Raw genomic sequence first — 27,511 nt, 5'->3', positions numbered from 1 at the left:
GAATAACTGTGGAGGTTAGTTAGTTATCAAATATTTATTGACTGCTAATCAGAATGCTAGGTTGCTGAGGACATGGCAAAGACTGAGGCAGACAAGATTCCTGCCATCAGGGATATTACATTCTGAAGATGGCAAAATATGATATATATGGAAAAACATTAATTAACATCAGGTACCAATAAATGCTATGAAGCTACTGTATCTGGGGTTTCTGGGAAAGCAAGTCTCTGACATTTGAATTGAGATCTGAACAATATAAAGGGGTTTGCCATGTGAGCATCTGTGGGAAGAGCATTCCCAAATAAGGAAGAACAAGTCAAAGACTCTGAGATGAAAATGGATTTGTCATGTTGAAGCAAAGGGGAGAAGGTGAGCATGACTGGAGCATAGTAAATGAGGCAGAGGCAGTGAAGGGAAATGAAACCTGATAGGTAAACAATTCCAAATTATGTTGGGCCTTATAAAATGTACAGGCACACCTCGTTTTATCACACTTTGCTTTATTGTGCTTCTCAGATAATTGTGTTATTTACAAATTGGAAGTTTGCGGCAACCTCGCATTGAGCAAGGCAATCAAAGCAATTTTCCCAACAGCACTTGGCCACTTCATGTCTCTGTGTCACATTTTTGTAATTCTTGGAAAATGTTAAAGTTTTCAGTTATTGTATTTGTTATAGTGATGTTTGATGTTACTATTGTCATTGTTTTGGGGTGCTACAAACGGCATCCATATAAGATCATGAACTTAACTGATAAACATATGTGTGTTGAGTGCTCCACAAACTGGTCATTCCCCCATCTCTCTCCCTCTCCTTGGGCCTCCCTATTCCCTGTGGCATAATAATATTGAAATTAGGCGAGTTAACAACCCTACAATGACCTTTAAGTGTTCGAGTGAAAGGAAGAATCACTTTAAATCAAAAGCTAGACATGTTTAAGTTAAGTAAGAAAGACATGTCCAAAGCTGAGATAGGCCAAAAGCTAGGCTTCTTATGCCAAACAGTCAAGTTGTGAATGAAAAGGTAACAGTCAAGTTGTGAATTGAAAGTGCTACTTCAGCAAAACACAAATGATAAGAAAGTGAAACAGCTTCATTGCTGATATGGAGAACGTTTTAGTTGACTAAAAGATCAAACCAGCCACAATATTCCCTGAAGCCAACACCTAATTCAGAACAAAGCCCTAACACGCTTCAATTCTGTGATGGCTGAGAGAGGTGAGGAAGCTGCGGAATAAAAGATTGAAGCTAGCCTAGGTTGGTTCATGAAATTTAAGGAAAGAAGCCATCTCCATAACACAAAAGTGCAAGATGAAGCAGCAAAAGCTGATGCAGAAACTGCAGCAAGTTATCCAGACCATCTAAGATAATTAATTAAGGTGGCTCCTCTACGCAGCAGATTTTCATCGTAGATAAAACAGACTTCTATTGGAAGAAGATGCCATCTAGGACTTTCATAGCTAGAGAGGAAAAGTCAGCACCTGGCTTTAAAGCATCAAAGGACAGACAGACTCTTTTGTTAGGAGCTAATGCAGCTGGTGACTTTCAGTTGAAGCCAGTGTTCATTTACCATTCTGAAAATCCCAGGGCCTTCTGGAATTATGCTAATTTCTACTCTTCCCATGCTCCATAAATGGAACAACAAAGCCTGGATGACAGCATATTTGTTTAACAATATGGTTTACTGAATATTTTAAGCCCGCTACTGAGACCTACTTGTCAGAAAAAAGAAGATTCCTTTCAAAATATTACTGCTCATTGACAAGGCACCTGGTCACCCAAGAGATATGACAGGGATGGACAATGACGTTAGTGTTGTTTTCATGCCTGCTAACACAATGTCCATTCTGATCAAGGAGTCATTTCAACTTTCAAGTCTTTATTATTATTTATTTTATTTTATTATTATTATTTTTTTTTTTTTTTGCTATTTCTTGGGCCGCTCCCACGGCATGTGGAGGTTCCCAGGTTAGGAGTCTAATCGGAGCTGTAGCCCCCCCCGCCTCCGCCAGAGCCACAGCAACGCGGGATCCGAGCTGGGTCTGCAACCTACACCACAGTTCATGGCAATGCCGGATCGTTAACCCACTGAGCAAGGGCAGGGACCGAACCCGCAACCTCATGGTTCCTAGTCGGATTCGTTAACCACTGTGCCATGACGGGAACTCCCAAGTCTTTATTATTTAAGAAATACATTCTGTAAGGCTCTAGCTGCCATAGATAGTGATTCCTCTGATGGATCTGAGAAAAGTCAATTGCAAACCTTCTGGAAAGGACTCACCATTCTGGATGTCATTAAGAACATTCATGATTCATGGGAGGAGGTCAAAATATCAACATTAATAGGAGTTTGGGAGAAGTTGATTCTAACCCTCATGGATGACTTTGAGGGGTTCAAGGCTTGGGTGAAAGAAGTAACTGCAGTTGCAGTGGAAACAGCAAGAGAACTAGAATTAGAAGTGAAGTGGAACCTGAAGATGTGACTGAATTGCTGCAATTTCATGGTAAATCTTTAACAGGTGAGGAGTTGCTTCTTATAGATGAATAGTTTCTTGAGATGGAATCTACTTCTGGTAAAGATGCTATTGTTGAAATGACAACAAAATATTTAGAATATTACATAAACTTAGTTGATAAAGCAGCAGCAGAGTTAGAGAAGATTGACTCCAGTTTTGAAAGAAGTTTTACTGTGGGTAAAATGCTATCAAACGGCATTGCATGCTACAGAGAAATCATTTATGAAAGGAAGAATCAATTGATGTGACAAACTTCATTGTTGTCTTAAAATTTTAAGAAGTTGCCACAGCCACTCCAGCCTTCAGCAACCACCATCCTGAGTAGTCATCAGCCATTGACATCAAGGCAAGACCCTCTACCAGCAAAAAGCCGGTGACTCACTGAAGGCTCAGTTGATAGTTAGCATTTTTTAGCAATAAAATATTTTACATTAAGGTATATACATTCTTTTTTAGACACAGTACTATTGCACACTTCATAGACTACAGTACAGTATAAACATACTTTTTATATGCACTGGGAGACCAAAAAATATGTGTGACTAACTTTATTGTGATACTTACTTTGTTGTGGTAGCCTGGAACCAAACCCACACTATCTCCAAGATACCCCTACAGTAATGAATTTATTATGTTGGATACAGTGGGAAGCCACTGGAGGATTTTAAGGAGTAGAGTGACATGATCTGACACACTTTTTTTTGGATTTTTTTGTCTTTTTAGGGCTGCACCCACAGCATATGGAGATTCCCAGGCTAGGGGTCGAATCAGAGCTACAGCTGCCAGCCTACGCCACAGCAATGTCAGATCTGAGCCACGTCTGGGACATACACCACAGCTCGTGGCAATGCTGAGTGAGGCCAGGGATCGAACCTGTGTCCTCATGGATACTAGTCAGAATTGTTTCCACTGAGCCATGATGGGAACTCCCTGATATACATTTTAGAAATATCACTTCTGGGTAAAAGGTGGACTGAAGGGTGTGGGCAGCGGTGATGACTGGGAGATCACTTAGCTAACCATAGCATTTGTCTAATCCAGAAGTGATAGTGGCTTATATACTATGGTAGTTAGAGTACAGGTAGCAAGAACTACTTCGCATAAAGTATCTTGTTCCTGGTTAAAGTTCAGATTTGGGGAGACTGAGGCAAAGGATCATAATTGGAATGATTTCTGTTAAATATTATAAAGTGAAGCTCGTTGCCTTTTAGGGTGATTTCAAGATAACGTTTCATGGCTGATCCTTTGCTCATTTTGAACTACTTTTGTTTCTTATGGAGCAGGGGGCAAATAAGCCTAAAGGCAGAAGACAGAGTAATTGGAAAGGACATGGAACAATTAACTACTTCCTTGACTAAGGGTTAAAAGTTTGGAAGAATTGGTTCTAAGTGCTAGACATTTTATGGTGGCAGAATCTTCATTCATACAGGGGTGCTCATTGGACATCTCTTTTGTATAAGCTATTGTGCTAAGTGTTATGCAGAGTAGAAAAGGGGTAAAACCTAGTTCTTCCCCTTAATGAACTGAGAGTTAAAATGCAGTTATACATTCATTTAAAGAAACACTGAGCACCAGGCATTGCTCCAGACAGTGATAAGACAGACGCAGTGCTAATGACAATGGCAGATTGAAAAAGTTATGTGTGCTGTATGGGAAGTATGGGTAAAGTGTTATGGAAGTTTAGAGGAGAGAGATGGAGAGAGGAAGCAGGGGGGGGTAGGGGGGAGAGAGAGATTGAAAATATCTGGCTCCTGACTAAGGTTATCAAAAACGGTAGCATTTGGACCAAGCCTTTGATAAAGAAAAAGCATTTCAATGTGAACAATGGGGCTTAGAGATAGCATGAGCAAAAATACATGGTAGGAAACAATGAGTGTGGTTTGTGTACTGAGTAGACAACGAAGGAGGAGGGAAAACATCCATTGTTAGCACACTCTGGAAGGCTTAACATTTTGGTCTTTACTCCTCAGGTAAGAGGAAATTGTTGAAAAATTTTGGGAACAAGGAAGAAGATTGTTTCTGAAAGATTAATCTGACAGCTTTGTATAAAAATGAATGAGGAAAGGAGATCCATCAGATACCTGTTGCAATAGGCAAAAAAAAGAAAAAGTAGTGAGCATTTGAAAAAGTAGGCTGGTAACATGAGATAGGAGAGGAGGAGGCAGATGCAGAATGCTCTTTTTACATTTACTAAGTGCTCTAAAATCTAACTCTGAAGATTTAACAGCCCTTACAATGATAACAGTGCATAACAGACAAGACTATTTTAATAAGACCTGTCTTGAACAGCCCTGAACAGTTGTACATAAAAGACGACATGCTGGAGTTCCCGTCGTGACTCAGCGGTTAATGAATCTGACTAGTATCCATGAGGACGCAGGTTTGATCTCTGGCCTCATTCAGTGTATTAAGGATCTGGTGTTGCCGTGAGCTGTGGTGTAGGTCACAGACACAACTTGGATCCCGAATTGCTGTGGCTCTGGTGTAGGCCAGCAGCTACAGCTCCAATTCGACCCCTAGCCTAGGAACCTCCATATGCTGCAAGTAAAGCCCTAAAAAAAAAAAAAAAAAAGGCATGCTGCTCAGGAGGCAGCCATCTAAACATCATTGAAATCAGTTCTTTAGTAACAGCCACCTCCTGGAAACATTGTCGTGACTGCCAAAGGAAAGAAGATTGCAATCAGTGATGTGAAAACAGCTAATTTTCCCCTTTAAATTTGAACCTACTCCCTGAAAGTTTACAAGTGCCAGAAAACTCCCAAATTGTTTTTTTTTGGGGGGGGTGTTTTTTTTTCTCCTTTTGGGGCCACATCCTCGGCATATGGAGGTTCCCAGACTAGGGGTCCAATTGGAGCTGCAGCTGCCTGCCTACACCACAGCCACGGCAATGCCAGATGCGAAGTGCATCTGCAACCTACACTGCAGCTCAAGCAACACCAGATCTTTACTCCATTGATTGAGGCCAGGGATCAAGCTCCTGTCCTCAGGGATACTAGTTGGGTTCGTTAACCCCCAAGCCACGACAGGAACTCCAAAATACTCCTGAATTGGATGGCTTTCTCCCACATTGTAAAAGAACGAGTTTAAAACAAACAAAAATCTCTTAAAAGGGGGGCTGGAAATATAGAAATAATCATTTTTTCTATTGGAGTTTGAGCAGCTTTGGAGCTGGCATTGTGCACAGTGCACCACCTTGTAACATCACAGCATCTTGTGTGTGTTTATGCAAAGTTTTCACATCATCCTCCCATTTGATCTTCTCCGCAATCCTGGGAGAATAGTCACAGTAATAATTATTAACCCCATTTTTCTTATGGCTCAGATGATCAAATAAGATGAATGGGTGTGAAAGTGTGTTGTAAACTATCAAAGGCCCTAGCACAGTTGGCTTATGAAATTGTATTATTCATCCTCTTTCTAAACAGAATGTTTTAGTGTGACTGGGAATTATTCTTTATAACAGCTTTATTGAGGTATAATAATTTACATACAGTGAACTTCATGTATTTCAAAAATTCAATTTGATATTATTGACACATGCACACAGCTGTGAAACCACTATAGTCAAAATAATAAGTATGTACACCTCTCACAAAAAGCTTCCTTCATGCCTCTTTTGTAATCCCTTCTTCCTACCCTTCCCCAGTTCTCTCCCAGGCAAGCACTGATTGGTTTTCTGTCAGATTAGTGTGCATTTTCCAGAGTTTCATATAAACGAAATCATGTTATGTATGCTCTTCTTTGCTTTGTATAAATCCAGATTTCCATTTGATGTCATTTTTCTATAATTGAATTTCCTCTAACATTTATTTTTGTGTGTCTTTTTGCCTTTTTAAGGGCTGCACCCATGGCATATGGAGGTTCCCAGGCTAAGGGTCTAATCGGAGCTGTAGCCTCTGGCCTATGCCAGAGCCAAAGCAACTCAGGATCCAAGCCGCATCTTTGACTTACACCACAGCTCACGGCAACGCCGGATCCTTAACCCACTGAGCGAGGCCAGGGATCAAACCTGCAACCTCATGGTTCCTAGTCAGATTCGTTAACCACTGAGACACAACAGGAACTCCGAATTTCCTCTAACATTTTTTGTAGTGCAAATCTGCTCCTAATAAATTTTTTCAGCATTTGTACGTATCAGAAAGAATTTATTCCCCCTTTTTTTGAAAGATGTGTTCTCAGGGTATAGGATTCTAGGTCGACAGGTTTTTTTTTTCTTTCTTAGATGTTGTTCCACTATCTCCTTGTTTGAATTGTTTTCAACAAGAAATATCCTTATCTTTTTGTTTTTCTGTACATTAAATATGTCTTTTTTCTGTTTTTTTGAGGGTCTTTTTTTTTGTTTTTTTGTCTTTTTAGGGCTGCACCCATGGCATATGGAGGTTCCCAGGCTAGGGGTCCAATTGGAACTGTAGCTGCTGGCCTACACCAGAGCCACAGCAATGCGGGATCCAAGACACGTCTGTGACCTACACCACAGTTCACAGAAACACCGGATCCTTAACCCGCTGAGTGAGGCCATGGATGTTAGTTGGGTTCATTAACTGCTGAAGCATGACGGGAACTCCTTTTTTGGTTTTGTTTTTTGGTTTTTTGACATTTTGTGGGGGTTTTTGCCTTTTAAAATGTGTCTTTTTTCAATGGCAGCTTTTAAGATTCTCTTTTGCTAATATTGACAGATTTGATTATTACATGGTTTTTGTATTTGAGGTTCATTGAAATTCTTAGATCTCTGAGGGTTTTTTTTTTTTTTAATCAAATTTGGACACTTTTCCTTCCTTATTTTTTTGAACATTTTTTTCTGTTCCCCCCCCATGTCTCCAATCAGGGCCCCACTTAGGCATAAATTGGGCCCCTTGAAGTTGTCCCACAGCTCAACGTACTCTTTTTTTTTTTTTTGTCTTCTTTCTATATTTAATTTTGAATAGTTTCTATTGCTATGTCTTCAAGTTCATTAATATTTTCTTCTACAATGTCTGTTATGTCATTGGTCCTATCCAGTGATTTTTTTTTTCAACTCAGACATTGTGGTTTAAATCTATAAAAGTTTGATTTTGGTTCTTTTTATGCCTTTTGTGTTTCTACTTAATACGTTCACTCTTTTCTTTAGCTTCTTAAGCATATGAAATCCAACTGTAATATTTGTTTTTACATCCTTATCTATTATCTGTATCACATCTGGGTCTGTTTGGATTACTGAATTTTAACTTTATTATGATTTTCCTGCTTATTTGCATATTGGGTAATTTTTTGCTGGATACTAGACATTGTGAATTTTACCAAGTGACAGTTATTTTTCATTCCTGTAAGTGTTCTTGGCCTTCGTTCTGGGATACAGTTAAGTAACTTGAAAAAATTTTATCTTTTTAGGTCTTGTTTTTTAGGTTGTTCAGTAGAACCAGAGACGGTTTAGTTTAGGGCTAATTTTTCCCCACTAACTTAGGCAAAACTCTTCTGATTATTCTATCCAGTGTTCTCTGAATTATTAGGTGTGAAAATGAAATATTCCCAGCCCTGTGTGAGCTGCAGGGATTGTTATCTTTAATGGTCAGATAGTTTACACATACACATAGACGTTAATACTCAGCCACATAATAGGGAGGACCCTCTGCAGATCTCTGAAGTTCTTTCTCTGTGTACCTTTCTCCCCTTTCCAGTACTCTGCCATACAAACTCTGTCTGTCATAGTGTCCCTGGATTCCCAGTTTTATCTCCTCAACTCAGGGAGATCATGCTTTGCCTGAGTTTCCCTCCCTGTGCTGAGGTCTAGAAACTCTCTCTGGGCAATAAGCTGGGGAAATCATAGGGATCATTACATTTGGTTCTTGTCTCTTAGTGATCTCTGCCTTCATTGCCTAATGTCCAATGTCTTAAAAATTTGTTTCATATATTTTGTCTATATTTTTAGTTTGTTTAAGGCAGGAGTTACTTTGCAAGCTTATGCTGAGCATGAAATGAGATAAATGTGTGTGGAAGCAGCTAGCTCAGTTTCTAAAAGTTTAAAAGTTAATAAAAACATTTTTTTTTATTTTTTGATGGGAGATTTAACTTGGGTACTGTATCTGGCATAAAAAGTGGAGGTGTAGACTTGAATCCAGGTTTTCTGAATCCTAGTCCTATACCACTTAATACTAATAACATTACCTTTTTTTAAGAATCCCAAGTTATACGTCACCTGGATCACATACCACTCCCCATTTTATATATTTCCACCCTCCAAAATAAAAAAAAAACGGTTCTGAGTCACCAAATACACCTAGGAAGCAATTTGGAGGATTGAACTATCAAGCTGATGTATTTGAATTTTATCAAAATTCTGAGTGGTGGTATTACTGACACTCTTGAAGTTATCCATCCTTCCTACTCCATGGTCCATATAAGGCTTATTCTTAATACCATTACCCACAGAGCCTCCCTCTGTCAGAGGTAAGGTGGCAGATGAAGGAATGGAACTCCTACAAACAAGACTGACCCCAACCATAGAATATTAAACTATTATCAGAGATGCGACTATAATCCAAGTCTTTAATGATTCAGCTTGCTAGTACCGGGGAGAGAATTTGGGGTTATGTGGGCCCTTGAAACTGCTGCGACTACATCTGAAGTGCAGAACTTAAAAAGGCGCCTACAGATGCTGACTCACTGGGCTCTTCCTCTTGTGCATTTAGGTTACCGCATTCGCCTGGGCTCTAGCACTGACAAAAAGGATACAGGCCGGCTCCACGTTGATTTTGCACAGGCTCGAGATGACCTGTATGAGTGGGAATGCAAACAGCGTATGCTAGCAAGAGAGGAGCGCCACCGTAGAAGAATGGAAGAAGAAAGGTTGCGCCCACCATCCCCACCCCCAGTGGTCCACTATTCAGATCATGAATGCAGCATTGTTGCTGAAAAGCTAAAAGGTATACAAAACATTCGAGCCTTGTAATTAAAAGAAGTCTTTTCCTTGGAGAAATTTAATAAATATATTTGTGTTTTTGGCAGTTATCCCTGAATTTCCCACTGATGAATTCTAAGCATTTCTTATGTTGAAGCCTCGCATATAAAGAGGTGTACCTAGTAATTCAAGAGCCAAAAAGTTTGTCCCTCCCACCTGTGTCTCTGATCCTTCACTGTCTCAAGTGCTGCTACTTTTTCCTCTCCATATATCAGGTGATTAGGAAGAAATGTTTTTCCCACATTTCCACATCATAGAATTTTAGCTGTGGTCCATGATATGGGACCTGTAAGCGCCCCTCTCCCACCTTCCACTGTGAATAGCAAATTAGTTTTAAATTATAAATTAGGATAAATCAGAATGATAGAACTTGATGTGATCCCAGAAACCTCTGATAAAATCCCATTTTATAGATGAGAAGATGAGGGCCAGAGAATAGTTACAATGCACATTCTTCTTAGATTACTCAAAGACTTGGCTATCAACAACTAAGAGAGGACTTCTTTAATCACAAAATGGCCAAATTATTTCGCACAGTAACTATAGAGACTTCTATACATTGTTAAGTTAGACTGCTTTCCTTTTGGTTTTTATTCCTGTTCCCTTTGCTTGACTCTCGGAGCCATTTTGCTAATTTAAATTTAATTGCCTGGTCTCCTGTGTTAGCAGCTCAAATCCAGTTTTCATTCTATGAGTATGATTGATTTTATTGGATCAATGCTCGTGTCCCATTGATCTTATTGATGACACCAACCCAGCTCTAAACGTATGAATTTACCCTGCTTCTTGTGCTCTAGGCTCAGCAAGATGCTGCTAATTCCACTTTGCAAATAGGTCTCATTCACCAAACTTGTTTGTACCACATAGCCTAGGGGGTTCACACATTTAAGAAATCCTTTGTTTTGGGGAGTTCCTGTCATGGTGCAGCAGAAACAATCCAACTGGGAACCATGAGGTTGCAGGTTCGATTCCTGGCCTTGCTCAGTGGGTTAAGGATCTGGCGTTGCCATGAGCTGTGGTGTAGGTTGCAGACGTGGCTCAGATCCCGGGTTGCTGTGGCTCTGGCGTAGGCTGGCAGCTGTAGCTCCAATTAGACCCCTAGCCTGGGAACCTGCATATGCCATGGGTATAGCCCTCAAAAGACAAAAGACAAAAAAAGAAATCCTTTGTTTTGATTGATTTGTCTCCCTGTTAGAGAAAAACAGAAAACATATAGAGTCCAGAGTAAAGCCACGGAAATAATGGTATACTTGGAAAAGCTGGAAAGGCTGGAATCATTGGTAAGATGCCAGGTCCAAGACTTACCTGTCCACATGACACCCAACAGCTCAGTTTGAATTTTTTTTTTAAATAAATTTGCTGGTTGTGTGGACCTCAAGTAAGAGGTAAACATCAATAAATCAACTATCCATCAATACTTGTTTTAAGTGATCATCAACATAAAGACTGTATGCAAGTAATGAAAAGCTATAACAGTGAGGCTGAACTCTCATTACACACCTGCACTAAAAAAGGCAGTAGGTAAGAAGTTCAAATTATAGTAAGAGGTATTTCCACCAGATATAAGGATTCCTGGCTAAACAGGGCTATGGGGTCTTAGAGTGGGCCTTCAGTGGAATTATAATGGACTCACCCTTCAGGATCTTTAACAGCAGAATACATAAGTGGCTATCTCAGAAAGCTGAACCAGAAGCTTTGAAAGAGCTGTGCTACTATTTTAACATGAGAGAGAAACTCTTAGATAGCTGTAGAAATCTACTTGAAGGGTTCCTCAGGCAAGAGAAACAGAAATGTAGAGAAATGTAGAAATGGAATGAATCACATCCAAACAGACTGGGACTGGAACTGAGTGGAAGGCCTGGGGCTATGGATTGAATGCAGGAATAATGTTTTAAAAGGTCAAAGATATAAGTGTTTATACCAAGAGAACTTCCATTTGACTCTTTCCTTTTTTTAGTTCATAATTTTTCATTGAAATATAGTTGATTTACAATGTGTGAATTTCTTCTGTATAGCAAAGTGATTCAGTTATACATATACATTCTTTTTCATATGTTTGTTTCATTACGGATTCTCTCAGGCTATTGAATATAATTCCCTGTGCTATACAGTAAGACTTCATTATTTATCCATTCTATATGTTGCCATTTAATTCTTTCTTAAGGCTTCTTCCAACATTATAATTCCTTGGATCCAGGATAATGTTACTGTCAAATTCAAGTGAAACTCAAGACTCAAGTTTACTTCTCCTTATTCAAGAATAAGATTATAGAATTCCGAAGTACTCTCACTGCTAATTCATACATTACACAACATGTGTGTATACACACGCACGCACACACACAATCAGAGAGGTTAAGAAATTTGCAATATGTGAAAACTGTATCAGCCAAGAAAACTTTGGGAAGAAATCTTTTTCTGAAAATTCGTCATAGACTACAACCAATCTAATTTTGAGTCTTTCATTTTTTCCGTCTGTCCGCCTGCTGCCTGTGTGCGCACATGTACCTGCATGGCTCCTGACCCTTAGCAATTCATTTCACAAACACTGCCAAAAAGCCATGGTGGCCTCCTTGCCAGCATGTTGGGAAAACAGATTGAGATTTGGTTACTTTTGATGATTTAAAAATAAATTCTCTTTTTTCAGATGATTCCAAGTTCTCAGAAGCCGTGCAGACCTTACTCACCTGGATTGAGCGAGGAGAGGTGAACCGTCGCAGTGCCAACAACTTCTACTCTATGATCCAGTCGGCGAACAGCCATGTCCGCCGCCTGGTGAATGAGAAAGCTGCCCATGAGAAAGACATGGAGGAAGCAAAGGAGAAGTTCAAGCAGGCCCTTTCTGGAATTCTCATTCAGTGTGAGTGAAAGTCATAGTTCTGCTGGAAGGGTGAGCGGGCAGTTTGCTTAGTCACCACTCTCTCTACACAGGAACTAGGCCTACGGAGCCATCCTGGGTCAAGGAACAATGCCCTCCTCATCACTGCCTGTGCTCTCCTTGTATTGCCAGGGGCTCGAGCTCCAGTTTCATGGGAACCATGTGTGCACCTGCGATGTTCATTTTCTCTAGTATTGCTATTTGAGCTCCTTAGAAACAGTGACACTTAGGCCACAATCCTGTGCTTTTACTTTTGCTTGTTCTTAGAGTAAGTTACGAGCAGCCCCAGGCCCTGGTGCAAAATTTGGGATTTCACTGCTAAAGATAGAATGTAGCATCAGGATTTGTAAGCTTCTTAGCTGCAGATTTGCGTCATTATTATTGTGTAATATGCTTTTAAGGGACTCCATTTTAGTGATAAATATAATTGTATTCCCCAAGGTAACCGAATAAAAGAGCCAAATTTGCTACTTCTATCTTTTGGGTTTTTTACTTCCTCTACATTTCCTGTGCTGGATTCAGTAGATACTGGAACAGGATGGGAAGCCACCGAAATGTCCATTTTCAAAAAGTAGTACCACTTCAAACCTATCCAAGCTCTCCTAAATGAGACAGAGCAGACAAACTCTCTAGTATTGTTTTTAGTTCACCATATTCTAAAACTATGCACTTTAATCTTTCGAGTTAGAAACTGTATTCCCGTTAAGAATAAGGATACAGTGTTATGACTTTGCTTTTAAACAATTATGGCCCACTCTTCTTGTACTTGACTTCCCATACTTGACTTATAGATAACTGGGATTAAGGAGTAGTTGTTTCATTTCCCATTTTTATTTTGAAAGTATCTATGGACACAGAGTCCAGGAGGAGAAAGCATATGTTTTTAGGACTTCAGAATAAATAGAAAGAGAGCAGAAGGCATCATAGGAGTATAAATCCTTAAATCATTAGTAGACAGGGTACAAACAGAGCTATAAAGAACAAAATAACACCTCTGAGTCTTCTTACTGTGAACCCCCAGCCAGGGAGAGAGAGGATCTTATCCTCCCTTTCTTTACCCAGCCAAAAGTCATGACTAAGTTGCCCTTTTCTTGAACTGATTATGATCAAGCCCCAGAATATTTGTACACCTTTCCCCATTTGACATTTTAAGCAACCCTGAAAAATACTCTCTAGGACTGCACTTACACAGTATTCTTCCATAAAACTTACATTTCTCCAGTCCACGAGCCTATCTAGGTAGACTTAGAATAGATCCTGTCCATCTTAGACTTCAACTTGACGATTCTGGTTAAACATACCTCCTGATAGTAAAAGGAAGGATTCCATTGAAGTGACGCATCCAGGCTTATTCTGGAGGGCTGGTTTATGAAAGAAGCCAGTGGTCTAAAGGAGCTGGTACAGTTCACCGCTTGCTCTCAAGCTGTGCAGGGTCAGTGGTACTGAATCACATTCACAAGTCTGATCTCTCCTGCCTGAATGAATACAGACTGCCTATATTAAAACCTTACTCACTATTTTACCCTAAACCTTCTGGAGTCCTTTTTTTCTTTCTGTATGATGATATTTCTGCCTTTGAGTCCCCTTTAAAATCATGGTACCCCAACACACCTGGCCTTTTTTGAGCACAACCATAGTCTAGTCATGTCATAGAAGGAGACACAACAAGCCTGACGCTTCTCTCATGTCTTTTCTCCCCTCTTTTGCCATTCCTGGATGATGCTCGGATTGATCCAACTGTTGATCTGACACTGCAGTTGAGCAGATAGTAGCTGTGTACCATTCTGCCTCCAAACAAAAAGCATGGGACCACTTCACAAAAGCCCAGCGTAAAAACATCAGCGTTTGGTGCAAACAAGCTGAGGTTAGTAACTTTTTACTCTGGTAGCCCCTCAGGGGTACAGTTTCTTTCTTTAACAAGTTATTGATTTGGAGTTTAGCTAGAATTAAATAGTGCCAAGCTCCCATGGCCACAACAAGGCCCTAATGAAACACTGAGACATGTTCTATAGCCTGTCGCTGTGTCCAGACCACCTGCTGCCAGAAGGGTAATAAATGTGCACGTGTTGTCTTGAATGCATTCTGCTGGATGGAAACTTTCGTAGTGAAAATGGAGCTGTGATAATTACAAGTTTACTTCTCTAAGCTAGCTAGTCTTGGGTACAACAATAATTACTGACCTGTGAGTCTAGTGTCAGTAATATTAGGGCTGCCTTACATTTATTAGCGCGTCTTAATAGTTGAGGCTGAAAGCTGCCTGGTGTTACACTGGAGCATTGAAATTTCTGAGCTTCTTTTATCAAACCTGCTCAGCCATCTTTAGAGGTGGCAGCTTTAAAGGTAACGGAAGACTCTGATTTCAAATTAAGATTGACACACACCTCTCTGCTTGTGCGCAAGTGACATTTTTAGCATTAACACTAGAATATGTCTGATGTGATTAAGTTGCGATTCTAAATCCAAGATTAAAAGCCAAAATGGGAGGTTTGTTTACACTGATCTGCCTTTGGAATGGTGTTACACAGGCCTCACGTTCTTCTGTTCCTATGGGTAGCTTCCTTACCCAGCCAGCCCTGACACTTTCCATGTATGTATGCAGCAACTTTTTCAACTGAGTCCTCTGCGAGTCTGGTAGCACTCCCATTATATGTCAATGCAGGTTGCCATGTTGCTTAATATTTAAGTAGCATTTGTAAGGAATTTACATATTATAAGGCACTTTCACATTGGTTATCTCACCTGTGTGAGCCTCCCAATGGATGTGGTGAAGTGAAAAGAATCCTGGACATGAAGTTGAAATTAATTCAAATCTCCACTTAACGCACTGTAGCTGCATGAGTTTGAGCAAGTTAGCCTTTCTCAGGCCCTATTTCTTCACCTGGATTAAATGATAGAAGAGATATGTAGACAGTTTGAAAATGCAAATTCTGTGTAAATATATAATAGTATTATTTCCATTTATCATTAACAGCTCCATAAAGAATAATAAGTAGGTAGACTGTCCATGTTTCACATGTGAGGAAACTGAGACACAGAAGTGTTAAGCGATGTAGCAAAATGACACAGCTAGGAAGTGGTCAGTTCAGGACTCGAAATTCCCACTCTGAGCTCTGCTATCAACTGTCTTGTGGTCTGGAGCCAGTCATTTAATCCTTGTGAACCTCAGCTTCCTAACCTCTAAAATGAAGATAATAATCTATTCCTTTTGTCCTTCATGAGACTACATGACATAGTTTGTGTAGCTGCAAGTTGAGAACCCTGAAGAGCATTTAGCGGAAAATCAGCCCACCTCTGTTCATAAACTGACAGTCTCTGAGCCATCAGGTCTGGCTCAGCAAAGGGATCTGAGAGTCACTGGGGAAAAAAATCCCTGAAGACGTCAGCCCAGTGGAGGGCAGAGTCATAAAAAGCCAGTCAAGTTTTCAATTGTTAAAAAAAAAGAACTAGCATGTAAAAAAGGGACCTATTATCTTATTGTAGCACAAAATGATTTTAGAATGCTAGGGCTGCTTTACATCGTGAGCCCAACAAACAAAATTCAACATTTCAATGCACATGTTTACTGAGCACCTTCTCCGGCTCAGGTATTGCTACAGGCACTGCAGGATGAGCTCGCCTTTGCCCTCAGGGAGCTAGAAAGGTAACAGAAGCCATCAAGGGGAGGAGTGGAGGTTGGCACCCCAAATTTAAAATACCCAAGATCTTTCATTTCATTTGAATAATTTCAAAGGATAAAAGTCAAGAGGAAAACGCTCAATATGTCTTACAGTTGTAGGGAAGCGGTAGTAGTCTCCACCTTGCCTTAACACACAAACACTTGGATCCCTTTTAGGGGCTGGCAGAGGCTGTCTGAACTGCCCCACCCAGTACAGAAAGCTGTGCCAATACTATACTGCCTCTTTCACAGGAGGAGTAGAGCCTCTGGTTGGAGCACTGCCTTGTCTAGGCCACAACCCTTTTGTAAACAACTTGGCAGTAAAATATTCTCCATTAATAGTATTTATCCAGGCTCTCTGGAGTTACAGCAAGCCTACCTATCCGGTGGGTATATGCTTGAGTTTAATTACCTCCTCAGTAAAGATAGCCATGCCATGAGCTAGACATTTCTGTGGGCCTGTGGAGAGCTGAGCACTGCACACCCGAACACCTAATGTTGTGGCGCAGCTTCCTTGGCACAGTGATGAGGATAAAGCACATGGCCCGCATGACATGTTTTGTGATGTCCCTTGCAGACCTTGCAGAAACCTAGAAAAATCTTCCTGCCTATTGGATTAGACTAAACTAAGGTCCACCCTAAATACCTCAATCATTATAAGTAAAACTGCGGAGAGCGGAACACAGCTCATGACCTTCCTCTGGCACTGCAGTCCCTCAACCTGAAAGAGTTCTTCTGCTTTATATTAGTGCCTCATTAAATCATGGCTTCAAAGATTTTTTTTTTACCTTTGCATACTTTCACTTGATGACAGGCAACTCTGAGGGCCAGAAAGAGGTATCCTGTAGAAAGGGACAAAACGGTCCTTTTAAATTGGGGCTACATCTTAGCACCCCACTGAGAATCAGATTGTCTCAGTGACCTGACCAACGAAACTGGCTTTTTGTGGACCTAGGCATCAAAAATACAACTCCCAAGTTAGAGGTTTCAGCAAGGTAGATGTGTCTGACATTGAAGCTTTTCTACCAGTTGCCCTGAGGAATAAACCAGCTGGTACCTCCTCACGTCACAAAGTACCCATTCCTTGTCTCATTGGCATCCTCCTCCCAGCAGTCAGCATTGTCTCACTCTGGTGAGAGAGAATAGAGTAAGGAGAAAATGTTCCCACCTTCAGGGAGTAATAAAATGATAAGGCTGAAGCCCCTCCTCTTACTAAAAGTTAGCATCTACAGTGACTTCCCCGTGTGTTGCTCTTACTGAGATCCTGGCCTGGATTACACATGAAACCTTGGATGATGTAGAGAAACTAGATGCATAGCAATAGGCACCAGAAGACACTCCTTCGCATTCTCCCTAACGTGAAATTTTATACCATTGGGCCACAGGCAGAGGGACATGGTGACTATGTACCAACATTCTCGTAAAATGAAATAGTGTGATTGCTAAAATAACTTTTTCTCTAGATTCCCAGGCCTATTATTCCAAACTCTGGAGAACTGTTTACATATAGATGTTCAAGTCCTCTGTATACCCTCGTTTCGGGACACATTTGCACTAAAATTAGCTATTGGCTTTCAGCTATCAAACCACATACTAACAAAATTTAGATCAACCTAATTTGTATTTCCATCATGTAGCATACAATAGACATTGATTAAGAGCCTGTGTTTGTGCTTTGCTTCATTGGCTTGAATGATATCTCAAAATCAGATCTCTACAAAGTGTAGGAGCTATCTCCTTATCCTCTGCTCCTTTCCATTCCTTCATCTGGCCCCTTCCCCACCAGCTCTCCTGTTAATATTCAAAGTCTCGGTAAGTACAATTTTGTTACACAATTCATAAGGAACGTTGCTTTTCTTATAATCATGTCTCTGTCATAAAACATGAGTAAGATGAATTTAATTCCACATAAATTTTTTTGGAAACGATATAGTTAGGTAATTAACATGCAATGACTTATGATTCTCTTACTTTATGATAAATCAAATATGTCAGCTGGTACAGAGATTATTCTTTTCATGAATTTTCCTCTAAGGTTTCAGGTTTTTTCTGTGTTGAAAGTGCTTGATCCTACATTGCGTAGTAGTATGTAAATTTCTAAGCTTCAGAAAAAGTTACCGCTAGAACAGACTCAAAGCCCTTATAATGGATTTTGACAAGTCACTACCAGTTCACTGTTTAAATGAAAAATATCACAGGTCTACTATGGGCAACACAGCGATATAGGAACATTAGGAAGGCTATTTTTTTTTTTAAATTTACTTTATCAGTGACGTGACCCAGTCAATTTCAGATAGAGATTTACAGTTACAAATGAAAATTTCTGGAAAATGTTTTTGTGTGTCATTGCCACTCTTTTTCTTCTTTTTAGGGCCACACCCATAGCATATGGAAGTTCCCAGGCTAGAGGTCCAGTCGGAGCCAGAGCCACAGCAACGCAGGATCTGAGCTGCGTCTGTGACCTACACCACAGCTCATGGCAATGCTGGATCCTTAACCCAATGAGCAAGGCCAGGAATCAAACCTGCATCCTCATGGATACTCGTTGGGTTCTTAACCTGCTGAACCGCAGTGGGAACTCTGCCACTCTTGCTTTCAGCACTGTATCTGTCAGGGTGGGAAAAGGGGCAAATCTGGGAGGCAGCTATTTGTCTTGCTGCGTGCACTTCAGTGGCTCAGAGTCCTCCTGCTTCCTGCTCCTATGTCCAAACTAGGTAGAATGCCTTCCTTAGGTAAATGCAACTTTTAGCCCATCACTCTGAAGCTATTTGTTAGGGTTTGATTCTCAAAGTAGCGCTTTTTTGATCCACTTGGATATCAAGGGCTTTAATGGTAAGGTTTTCAAAGAATTAAAATCTCATGTGCGTCACTTAGGAGTAGTGTCATTTACTGAATGCTCTCCCTAAGTTTACTGCATTATGGTACCCTCTAACCTGTTTTTCTCTTTGCCTTAGCTTCCATTCATGTGACTTAGTACTGATTATTTATAGAAAAGTAATGATACAGATCTTAGTTTCTTTACAGCTACGAAGGATTGTCTAGTGTTTAGAGAGCTCTAAGCTCTGCCACTTTGCCTGCCTGCCTGCCTGAATAGCTTAGAGCAGGCTTCTCCTTAGTTTTTCTTACCCTCACTTCATTATATCTAAAGGAACTGGTAACTCTTGTTCCTGAAGTATTTTGAGGCATTGAGGTAAAATTTACCCATAGGTCTGATATATTTCTAGGGATTTTTTTCGAAGATGTGAAAGACCTCTAGATAAGCTGTATTGCTTAGTTATTGAACATTTTATACTTCTAAGAAGAGATTACACTTTCTTGCCCAGCTGGAAGCAGAAAGATGCTTTGCAGATGCTGAGCAGCTACAGGGCATGGCTTAGCTATCAGTTATATCTTCCTGCCCTGGGACATTTCCCTAGAAGGAACACAATTTACTCTTCTGAGAAACACAATAACTTTCCCAGAGTTAGATGACATGTCTGTGAATTGAGAGCTGGTTCTCTGCTTATACCCTCTGACAGTCTGCATTTTTGTTAGGCAACTAGGAGAGCCACCACTTTTCCTGATGAAGTAAGTTGTACAATATCCAAATTTGCCAGTGTCAAACCTCATTACAATCATCTTTCCAGTAAAAGCTCTTTGATAACTGAAATCCAGGCTCCTGAGATAGAATGAATTTTTAGAAATGAGTGATTCCTTTATTGTTCTCTGTGCAATGAGTTTGAATAAGACATAACAAATCTCTCTCTTGACACAGCCCTTTAAAGTTCATTTTTCTCAAGCAAGTCATTATTTTCTTCTGTTCTAAGTAATGCCCCTGCAGTACATGAAGGATCCTATGTTAATAGTTCTATTTCTTCCAGTACTTCTTAACTATCAGTGATAACACTGAATAGCACACTTTTTTATTGAAGTATAGTTGATTTACAATGTTGTGTTGGTTTCAGGTGTACAGCAAAGAGATTCATATATATCTATATCGATATGTCTATTATCGATATAGATATATATATATAGAGAGAGAGAGTATTGTTCCCTGTGCTATATAGTCACTCCTTGCTGGTTATCTATTTTATATATAGTAGTGTGTATATGTTAATCTCAACACTCCTAATTTATCCCTCCCCTTCTCTTTCCCCTTTTGTGACCATAGTCTGTGGTTCTATTTCTGTTCTGTATATAAGTTCATTTGTATCATTTTTTTCAGATTCTACATGTAAGCATTATCATATATTTGTCTTTCTCCGTCTGGCTTACTTCTCTTAGTATGATAATCTTTAGGTCCATCTATGTTGCTACAAATGGCATCATTTCATTCTTTTAAATGGCTGTGAATAGCTCACTTTAATAGGTACTGTTATTTATATTTAGTGTAAACTTAACTTGATATAGAAATTATTATTTTTCCGGGAGTTCCCGTCATGGCGCAACAGAAATGAATCCAACTAAGAACCATGAGGTTGCGGGTTCGATCCCTGGCCTCACTCAGTGGGTTAAGGATCTGGTGTTGCTGTGGGCTGTAGTGTAGGTCACAGATGTGGCTCGGATCCGGCGTGGCTGTGGCTGTGGCGTAGGCCAGCAGCTGTATCTCCGATTGGACCCCTAGCTTGGGAACTTCCATATGCCGCAGGGGCAGCCCTTAAAAAAAATCATTATTTTTCCTGATAAAAGGAATTAAAAAGGAGAATATGTTGAGGTAGTGATTAACTGTAGCATTAAATGGAGGCAATTTTCACCAGAGAGCTTTGGACACTTCCTGTACGATGGCCCAGTTGGGGCTACTCTAGGCAAGGAATTCTCAGTGATGAGGCGCCTCTAACAGGCATCAAGTGGCCCCTAAATGATGGCAGACTGCTCCAAAATGGAGTTCTCATACTTGACTTTTTTTGAAAAGTGACTATTCCAGTGTGATCTTGATCATTTCCAATGCTCTCATGCCTTCCTGCAGATCGGGGTTTACATCTGGTAGCACTTCCCTTCAGCCTGAAGAACTTTCTTCAGCTTTTCTTATAGTGTAAGCCCTTGAGTGACACATACTTTTACTTACATTTGTCTGAAAATATATTTATCTTCTAGCCATTCTTGAAAGAATTTTTTCTCTGAATATAGGATTCTGAATAAACATTTTTTCTTTTTTCCTTGCACTTTAAAGATACTGCTTCCCTAACTTCCAGCCTTTATGGTTTCTGAAAGAAATCAAAGTATTAAAATTATTGTTCCCCTGTATATAATGTCATGGTTTCTTATGGCTTTTAAAAGTTTCTCCCCCGCCCCCAGTTTTATTGAGATATAATTGATATACAGCACTGCATAAGTTTAGGGTGTACAGTGTAATGGCATGACTTACATGTACTATGAAATAATTATCACAATAAATTTAGTTAACTAAAGAGTTAAAGAGTTTCTTTTTATGTTTCATTTTCACAGTTTGACTACTGTATTCCTAGACATACTTTTTTTCACATATATCCTTCTTGAAATCCACTGAGTTGTTTTTTTTAATTTCATGGCTGCACCCTTGGTATATGGAAGTTCATGGGCCCCAGTTATTGAATCCGAGCTGCAGCTGCAACCTACACCACAGCTGCAGCAATGCCAGATCCTTCACTCACTTCACCAGGCCAGGGATAGAACCTGTGCCTCCACAGCGACTCAAGCCACTGCAGTCAGATTCTTAACCCACTGCACCAAGGCGAGAACACCTCACTGAGTTCTTTAAATATATAGATGAATATTTCATCAAATTTGAGAAATCTTCAGATATTTTTTCTCAAATATTTTGATTCATTTAATCGCTATGATTCCCATTCATTTCTCTCTGTTCTTTGATAGATTTGTATGTTTTAAGTTCTGTCTTCATTCTGTCATCTCTATTCTACTGTTAAGCTCATCCAATTACTTTTATTTCAGGTATCATATTTTTTGGTTTTAGAATTTTGGTTCTTTCTTAAAGTTCATATTTCTCCACTAAGATCAGCTGTCTTTTTCATTATTAACAGTTTTCCTTTACATCATTGAGATAGTTAAAAATAGCTGCTTTCACTCCTTGTTCTGCTAATTACCATATCTGGTTCATTTCAAGTTTGGTTTCTGTTGATTGTCTTTTCTCTTGGAAATAGGTCATCTCATCCTAGCCCTTGTAGGTATATCAGTTAACTGAGGGCTTCTGGGTGAATATTTTGCTTCTATGTCTATGGATTCTGTTATGTTCCTTCAAAGAATATTGATTTCATTTTCTTTTGTTTTAATGGTAAATTTACTTCACTGAATTTAAGCTGTCTTAGATAGCACCTAAAATCTCAGTTCAGTTTTAGCCTTAGCTGTGTTGTTTGGAAAATGCCCTATGCCTCAGGGGTCAGGTAGCAATTTGAACAGATCTTATAAGCAGAATTTGGATCCCTCTGTCTTTGGCCATCTACTTTCTGGCGTCCCCTCCTCACTTTCCACTGGCTATTTAGTGGTTTCCCTGAACTGTCTCCTTTATTACCTTAGGATATAAAACTGCGGATTTTCTTTCTTCTTTATTTTTTTTTATTTTTTATTTATTTATTTTTTTGTCTTTTTGCCATTTCTTGGGCCGCTCCCGCGGCATATGGTGGTTCCCAGGCTAGGGGTCCAATCAGAGCTGTAGCCACGGGCCTACGCCAGAGCCACAGCAACATGGGATCCGAGCCGCGTCTGCAACCTACACCACAGCTCACGGCCACGCCGGATACTCAACCCACTGAGCAAGGCCAGGGATTGAACTTGCAACCCCATGGTTCCTAGTCAGATTCATTAACCACTGCGCCACAATGGGAACTCCGGATCTTCTATTAAAAATGTAGCCACCCTGTGAGGTGCTAATTGTGATCTCCTCTCAAACTAAAAGGCCCTTTAAAACAGGAAGAGCGATAGCCTTCTAAGTGTCAGCTCCTATGCTGGATATACCTGCTTTTGTTCACTCTCCAATGCCATCAAATAGAGACTGGGTTGGGCTTGGTTTTTTTGTTCAGAGAATATAGTTATTCATGAAAGGATTAATCTGGTAGGAGTTCAGTCCTGAGAGCTCATTTTTATTATAACTCCTAAACTTACAAAAGCTTAAGAATTTTGTTGAGTAAGACTGCAAGGGGAGAGGGAAAGGATGGAAAACAGCAAGATCAGGAGTTCCCATCATGGCTCAGCAGTTAACGAACCCGACTAGTGTCCATGAGGACATGGGTTCAACCCCTGGCCTCGCTCAGTGGGTTAAGGATCCGGCGTTGCTGTGAACTGTGGTGTAGGTTGCAGGTGCAGCTCAGATTCCACACGGCTGTGGCTGTGGTGTAGGCTGGCGGCTACAGCTCCAATCGGACTCCTAGCCTGGGAACCTCCATATGCCACAGGTGCGGCCCTAAAAAGACAGAAAAGACAAAAAAAAAAAAAAGAAAGAAAGAAAGAAAGAAAAGAAAACAGCAAAATCAAAGGATATGACATGGGAAGGTGAACATGGCAGAACCTTACGGGAAAGTCCAAAAATTCACATGAATAAGAGGTAGGAGGTCTTCCATAGCCAACAGTACTTATAAAATGTGAGGGATATAAGAATTATCAACTGCCAGAGCTCTGGGTGTGGAAAGAAAGCCTTATGCAGGCCAGCATGTACAACGTCTGCTTTGTCTATTGAGACTGTCCTCTGCCTCAGCGTGACCCTTTGCCTCCTTTGCCTTAAGAGTACTCTAAAATTTACTTTTTGTTTGTTTGTTTTACTTTTTAGGGCCACATTTGTGGCACATGGAGGTTCCCAGGGTAGGGGTCTGGTTAGAGCTGTAGCCGCCAGCCTATACCACAGCCAAAGCAATGCCAGATCCGAGCCGCATCTATAACCTACACCACAGCTCATGGCAACGCTGGATCTTTAACCCACTGAGCAAGGCCAGGGATCGAACCTGCGTCCTCATGGATACTAGAGGTTCATTAAACGCCGAGCCACGAAGGGAACTCCTTGTTACATGTTTTTTTAATCCTTTTGTACCTTGTCCTTAATTCTGTTTATCTCTTCAACATTTTCAAGGCTTTCCCACCTAAAAATCATACCTTTTAATCTTAGGAAATTCGCAATATACATAATGATGAATTAATGGGAATCCGACGAGAAGAAGAAATGGAGATGTCCGATGATGAAATAGAAGAAACAACAGAAACAAAGGAACCTGAAGAATCAGGTAAATATAATTCTGTTTTGCTTGATTTAACCAACATCTACTTATAGGGATGATATTTTAAAAATGTTCCGTATGGGCACACACCCATCAGACTGGAACCGGCTAGAAACAATTGGTGAGGCCATCTAAATACATGATGGCTGTAGTCTTAATTTATCCCCATCTTCCATTATGGTACCTAACTAAAAATGGACTTTTTCCTAGGAGAGCTGGACATTTAGGCAGCATTGTTTTATATTTGGTTTGGATTTATTAATAATATGTTCTATAGTACAAACTGTACTAGCCAAACTTTTAGAAAAATTAATGAGAACACTACACCACTTAAACCTTACACCAAAATTAATAACAGATGAAGATTCAAATGTAAAAAGCCATGTATATTTGAAATGAAAGAAATTCTGGAAAATATAAGTCTGTTGTATAATTTGAGATGATGATGATTGCCAAGAATAGAAATAATGAGATATTTTTGATAAATATATCTGCATAAAATTAAATACTTCTCTTAAAAAATCATAAAGTTAAAAGAGAATCTATAAACTAAGGGGAAATGCTAACAACATGTGAATCTACCTATCTGCTGCCTTTCATTGTGGTTCTTTGGAGGTTTATTAGGAACCAAACAGGCATCTACGGTTGCCCAGGTGAAGGCTTTTGCTCCTACCTAGTATAGTCACGATTTCATTGTGAGACAGTAGTCGTGGTGTGGGTCCTCAGTGAAACTCATACAGCAATATGAGTTTGAACAATATAATGCCCTACCCTTCAATTTCCTAACAAACTGTCTCAGAGTGGGTATTGCCATGGAGGAAATTAAATATCATCTAAAAGACCAGAGTTTTCAGGTTAACTATTCCAGATACTCTTAGGAGTCAGTAAGGCACAGTGGACAAAACACTGGACCTAGTCGGAACACCTGAGTTCTAGCCCCAGCTCTGCTTTTCTTGATATAGGAAGGATTTCTTCCTCAGTGAGCCTCAGCTTCCACACTTATAAGAAATACATTATAAAAACCCATATAACAAAGATTTTTGTGGTGGTTAAGTGAATTCATTCATTCACTTAATAACTATTACATCCCAGGCACTGTGCTACACAATGGAGATGTGATAGTTTACTGTGCCCGCTCACTCTGTGTGTGTGTGTGTGTGTGAGAGAGAGAGAGAGACAGACAGAGACAGAGAGGCAGAGACAGAGACCAAGAGATAGACAGAGAGAGACAGAAGCCAGATTCGTTATAATGTGAGTCATAGTTGATTGGTTCCAGTACTTGAATTTCGAGGTCAACAGCTCTAGCCACTTAGTGATCCCAGAATCTCCATGAACGAAAACTCTTAAGGGAAGCAAATCACCAACTCATACTTTTTGAGAGCATTCATTAGCTGTTATATCTTAACATCCTCTATTTTTGCAATATGTTAGATCCCTAAACATGAACCTCCATATATATTGAATAAACCCTTTGTAATCAATGGATAGCTAACACTTTCAAACAGTGAACTAGTCACTGCAAACACATACTATAAACTTACAGCCAACATAAACAAAAATTTTAGTAATGATTAAGCTATTCACATCACTTAAGCGTTTAGCCAGGATGTTTTATAGCTGATTAATCTTTGCCTTGTAGGATTGTCTTCACCTCAGTGGCTGCAGTACTGTATACAGTGTTAATCTACTGTTACCCTGAAATGAGTACAACCATAAGTTTGAGTATCCACTTGATAAATTGCTGAGTTTGAGGAATTATTGGAGGTGTATATAGGAGATTCAGATTGAATGCACTTACTGGGGTTATATAATTGCATTTTGCTTCTGTATCTCTTTTGAGTTAAAAGCTGTATTGGCTACTGCACAGAATCTTATTCGTTTAGAGACTGGAAACTCCCTGACAGATCATCTTATAGCTATTTTCTTTCCTGTTCCACATGCCAGGATGCTGCTTTGTCAAATAAAGCTATCTACAATAGACTTAATGGAGCTTACCAAATAGCTTTTCTCCCAGAAGGTTTCAATTCATTTTAATTCAAGGACTTTGGTGCATTTTTCTTCCTCTCGATCGTATCTAATTTTGTTATCTCATGTCTGTAGTACTCAACTGCAGAAATCCTGCTCAGTATGAGCTAGTGAGCAGGTCCTCAGTTTTTATCTAAAGCAGCTACATGGTTCCAATTAAAAGCTTAAGCAACTAGATCTCAAAGGTTTTTTGCTCTCCCTCCATGCTACCAAACTTGAATTCCAAGAGCCTGTAGCATATTTCTGGCTAAATTTTCTTCCCAGAGAAAGTAAGAATCAAAGCTGGCCTAGCAGTCTGTTGCCTTTCCTTGGAGTGCCACGAAATTTCTATTCTGTGAGATTCTCTACACTAGCTAGCCCATATTTGTGATTCAGTACTGGAAACACTCTTGCCATGGAAGAAAGGACTGCTGTGCTCAAAGCAATGTGTTGAAGAGGGAGAATCGCATCAAAGCAAATCATGATAGTGTGAAACTATTTCATTCTATTGTTAGCCATAATGGAAAGTACATGTACCCAGTAAACATAAGAACAGCTGTTTCCTTTCAGCATTTATCTTCTGCCTTCTTAAACTGGTGGTTTTCAGATATGGTATATTTATATAAGAATCATTGGGTTACCTTTTAAAATTCATATTTCTGGGCTGCAGAGTCTGATTCAGTAAGTCTGTAATAGGGTTTGGGAATCAGAATTTTATCAAGAATCCTAAATGATTTATACACTTGTGGTCCAGGGAGCAAATTTGGAAAACATTGACTTAGACTAGTTCTCCTTCATTGTTCTAGCAAAAGTTTTCTCTTCCATGAGTCCAATCTCCTTTCTTCTCCCCTCTTACCTCCCTTTATTCCCAACTTTGGGGTTGGATAAATTAGTCAACAAGCACTATAAGCATGTCTTTCAACCATGACACTGGTATGATAAAAGTGACGTGAATTATATATTTTAATAGATAAGTTTGGATTCAGAGAGACAAGCTAGAGACAGTAATAGGAATTGGGGTATAAAATGATGAAGGCTAGGATTAGTGAAGGCAACAGGAACTGAGAAAAAAATGGTAAAAGAGGCAACAGAGAGCATAAGATTACAGATTCTAGGAGTCATTTGGGGGGAATAAACTAAAGTCTTTGGTACCAGGTTGGTTATAGTTGATAAAGAAAGGAAATAACTCAGAATAAGAAGGGAAGGTTAGTGATTATATTAGTTGGCTAGGGCTGCTATAACAAGTACCACAAACTGAGTGGCTGAGCCAGCAGAAATATATTGTCTCACAGTTTTGGAGGCTAGAAGTCTGAGATCAAGGCTCCAGTTGGGTTGGTTCCTTCTGATGG

At 39.8% G+C, this 27,511-nt stretch overlaps 1 protein-coding gene across 16 annotated transcripts in view; it reads left to right on the top strand.

Annotated features, from left to right (window-relative positions):
- Positions 1 to 27,511, top strand: part of ENOX2 (ecto-NOX disulfide-thiol exchanger 2) — a 284,143-nt gene that overhangs the window by 227,389 nt on the left and 29,243 nt on the right. For all 16 annotated transcript variants that reach the window (XM_021080170.1, XM_013991000.2, XM_021080157.1 and 13 more), the window contains 4 exons: positions 9,180 to 9,413; positions 12,096 to 12,308; positions 14,084 to 14,190; positions 24,050 to 24,164. In XM_021080170.1, coding sequence (XP_020935829.1) covers positions 9,180 to 9,413; positions 12,096 to 12,308; positions 14,084 to 14,190; positions 24,050 to 24,164 — 669 coding nt within the window. The remainder of the gene's footprint in view (positions 1 to 9,179; positions 9,414 to 12,095; positions 12,309 to 14,083; positions 14,191 to 24,049; positions 24,165 to 27,511) is intronic.

This window comes from Sus scrofa, chromosome X (assembly GCF_000003025.6).
Source record: "Sus scrofa isolate TJ Tabasco breed Duroc chromosome X, Sscrofa11.1, whole genome shotgun sequence".
Taxonomy (NCBI): Eukaryota; Metazoa; Chordata; class Mammalia; order Artiodactyla; family Suidae; genus Sus; species Sus scrofa.
Note: the sequence above shows the minus strand (reverse complement) of the source record. Positions and strands in the feature narration are given on the sequence as shown.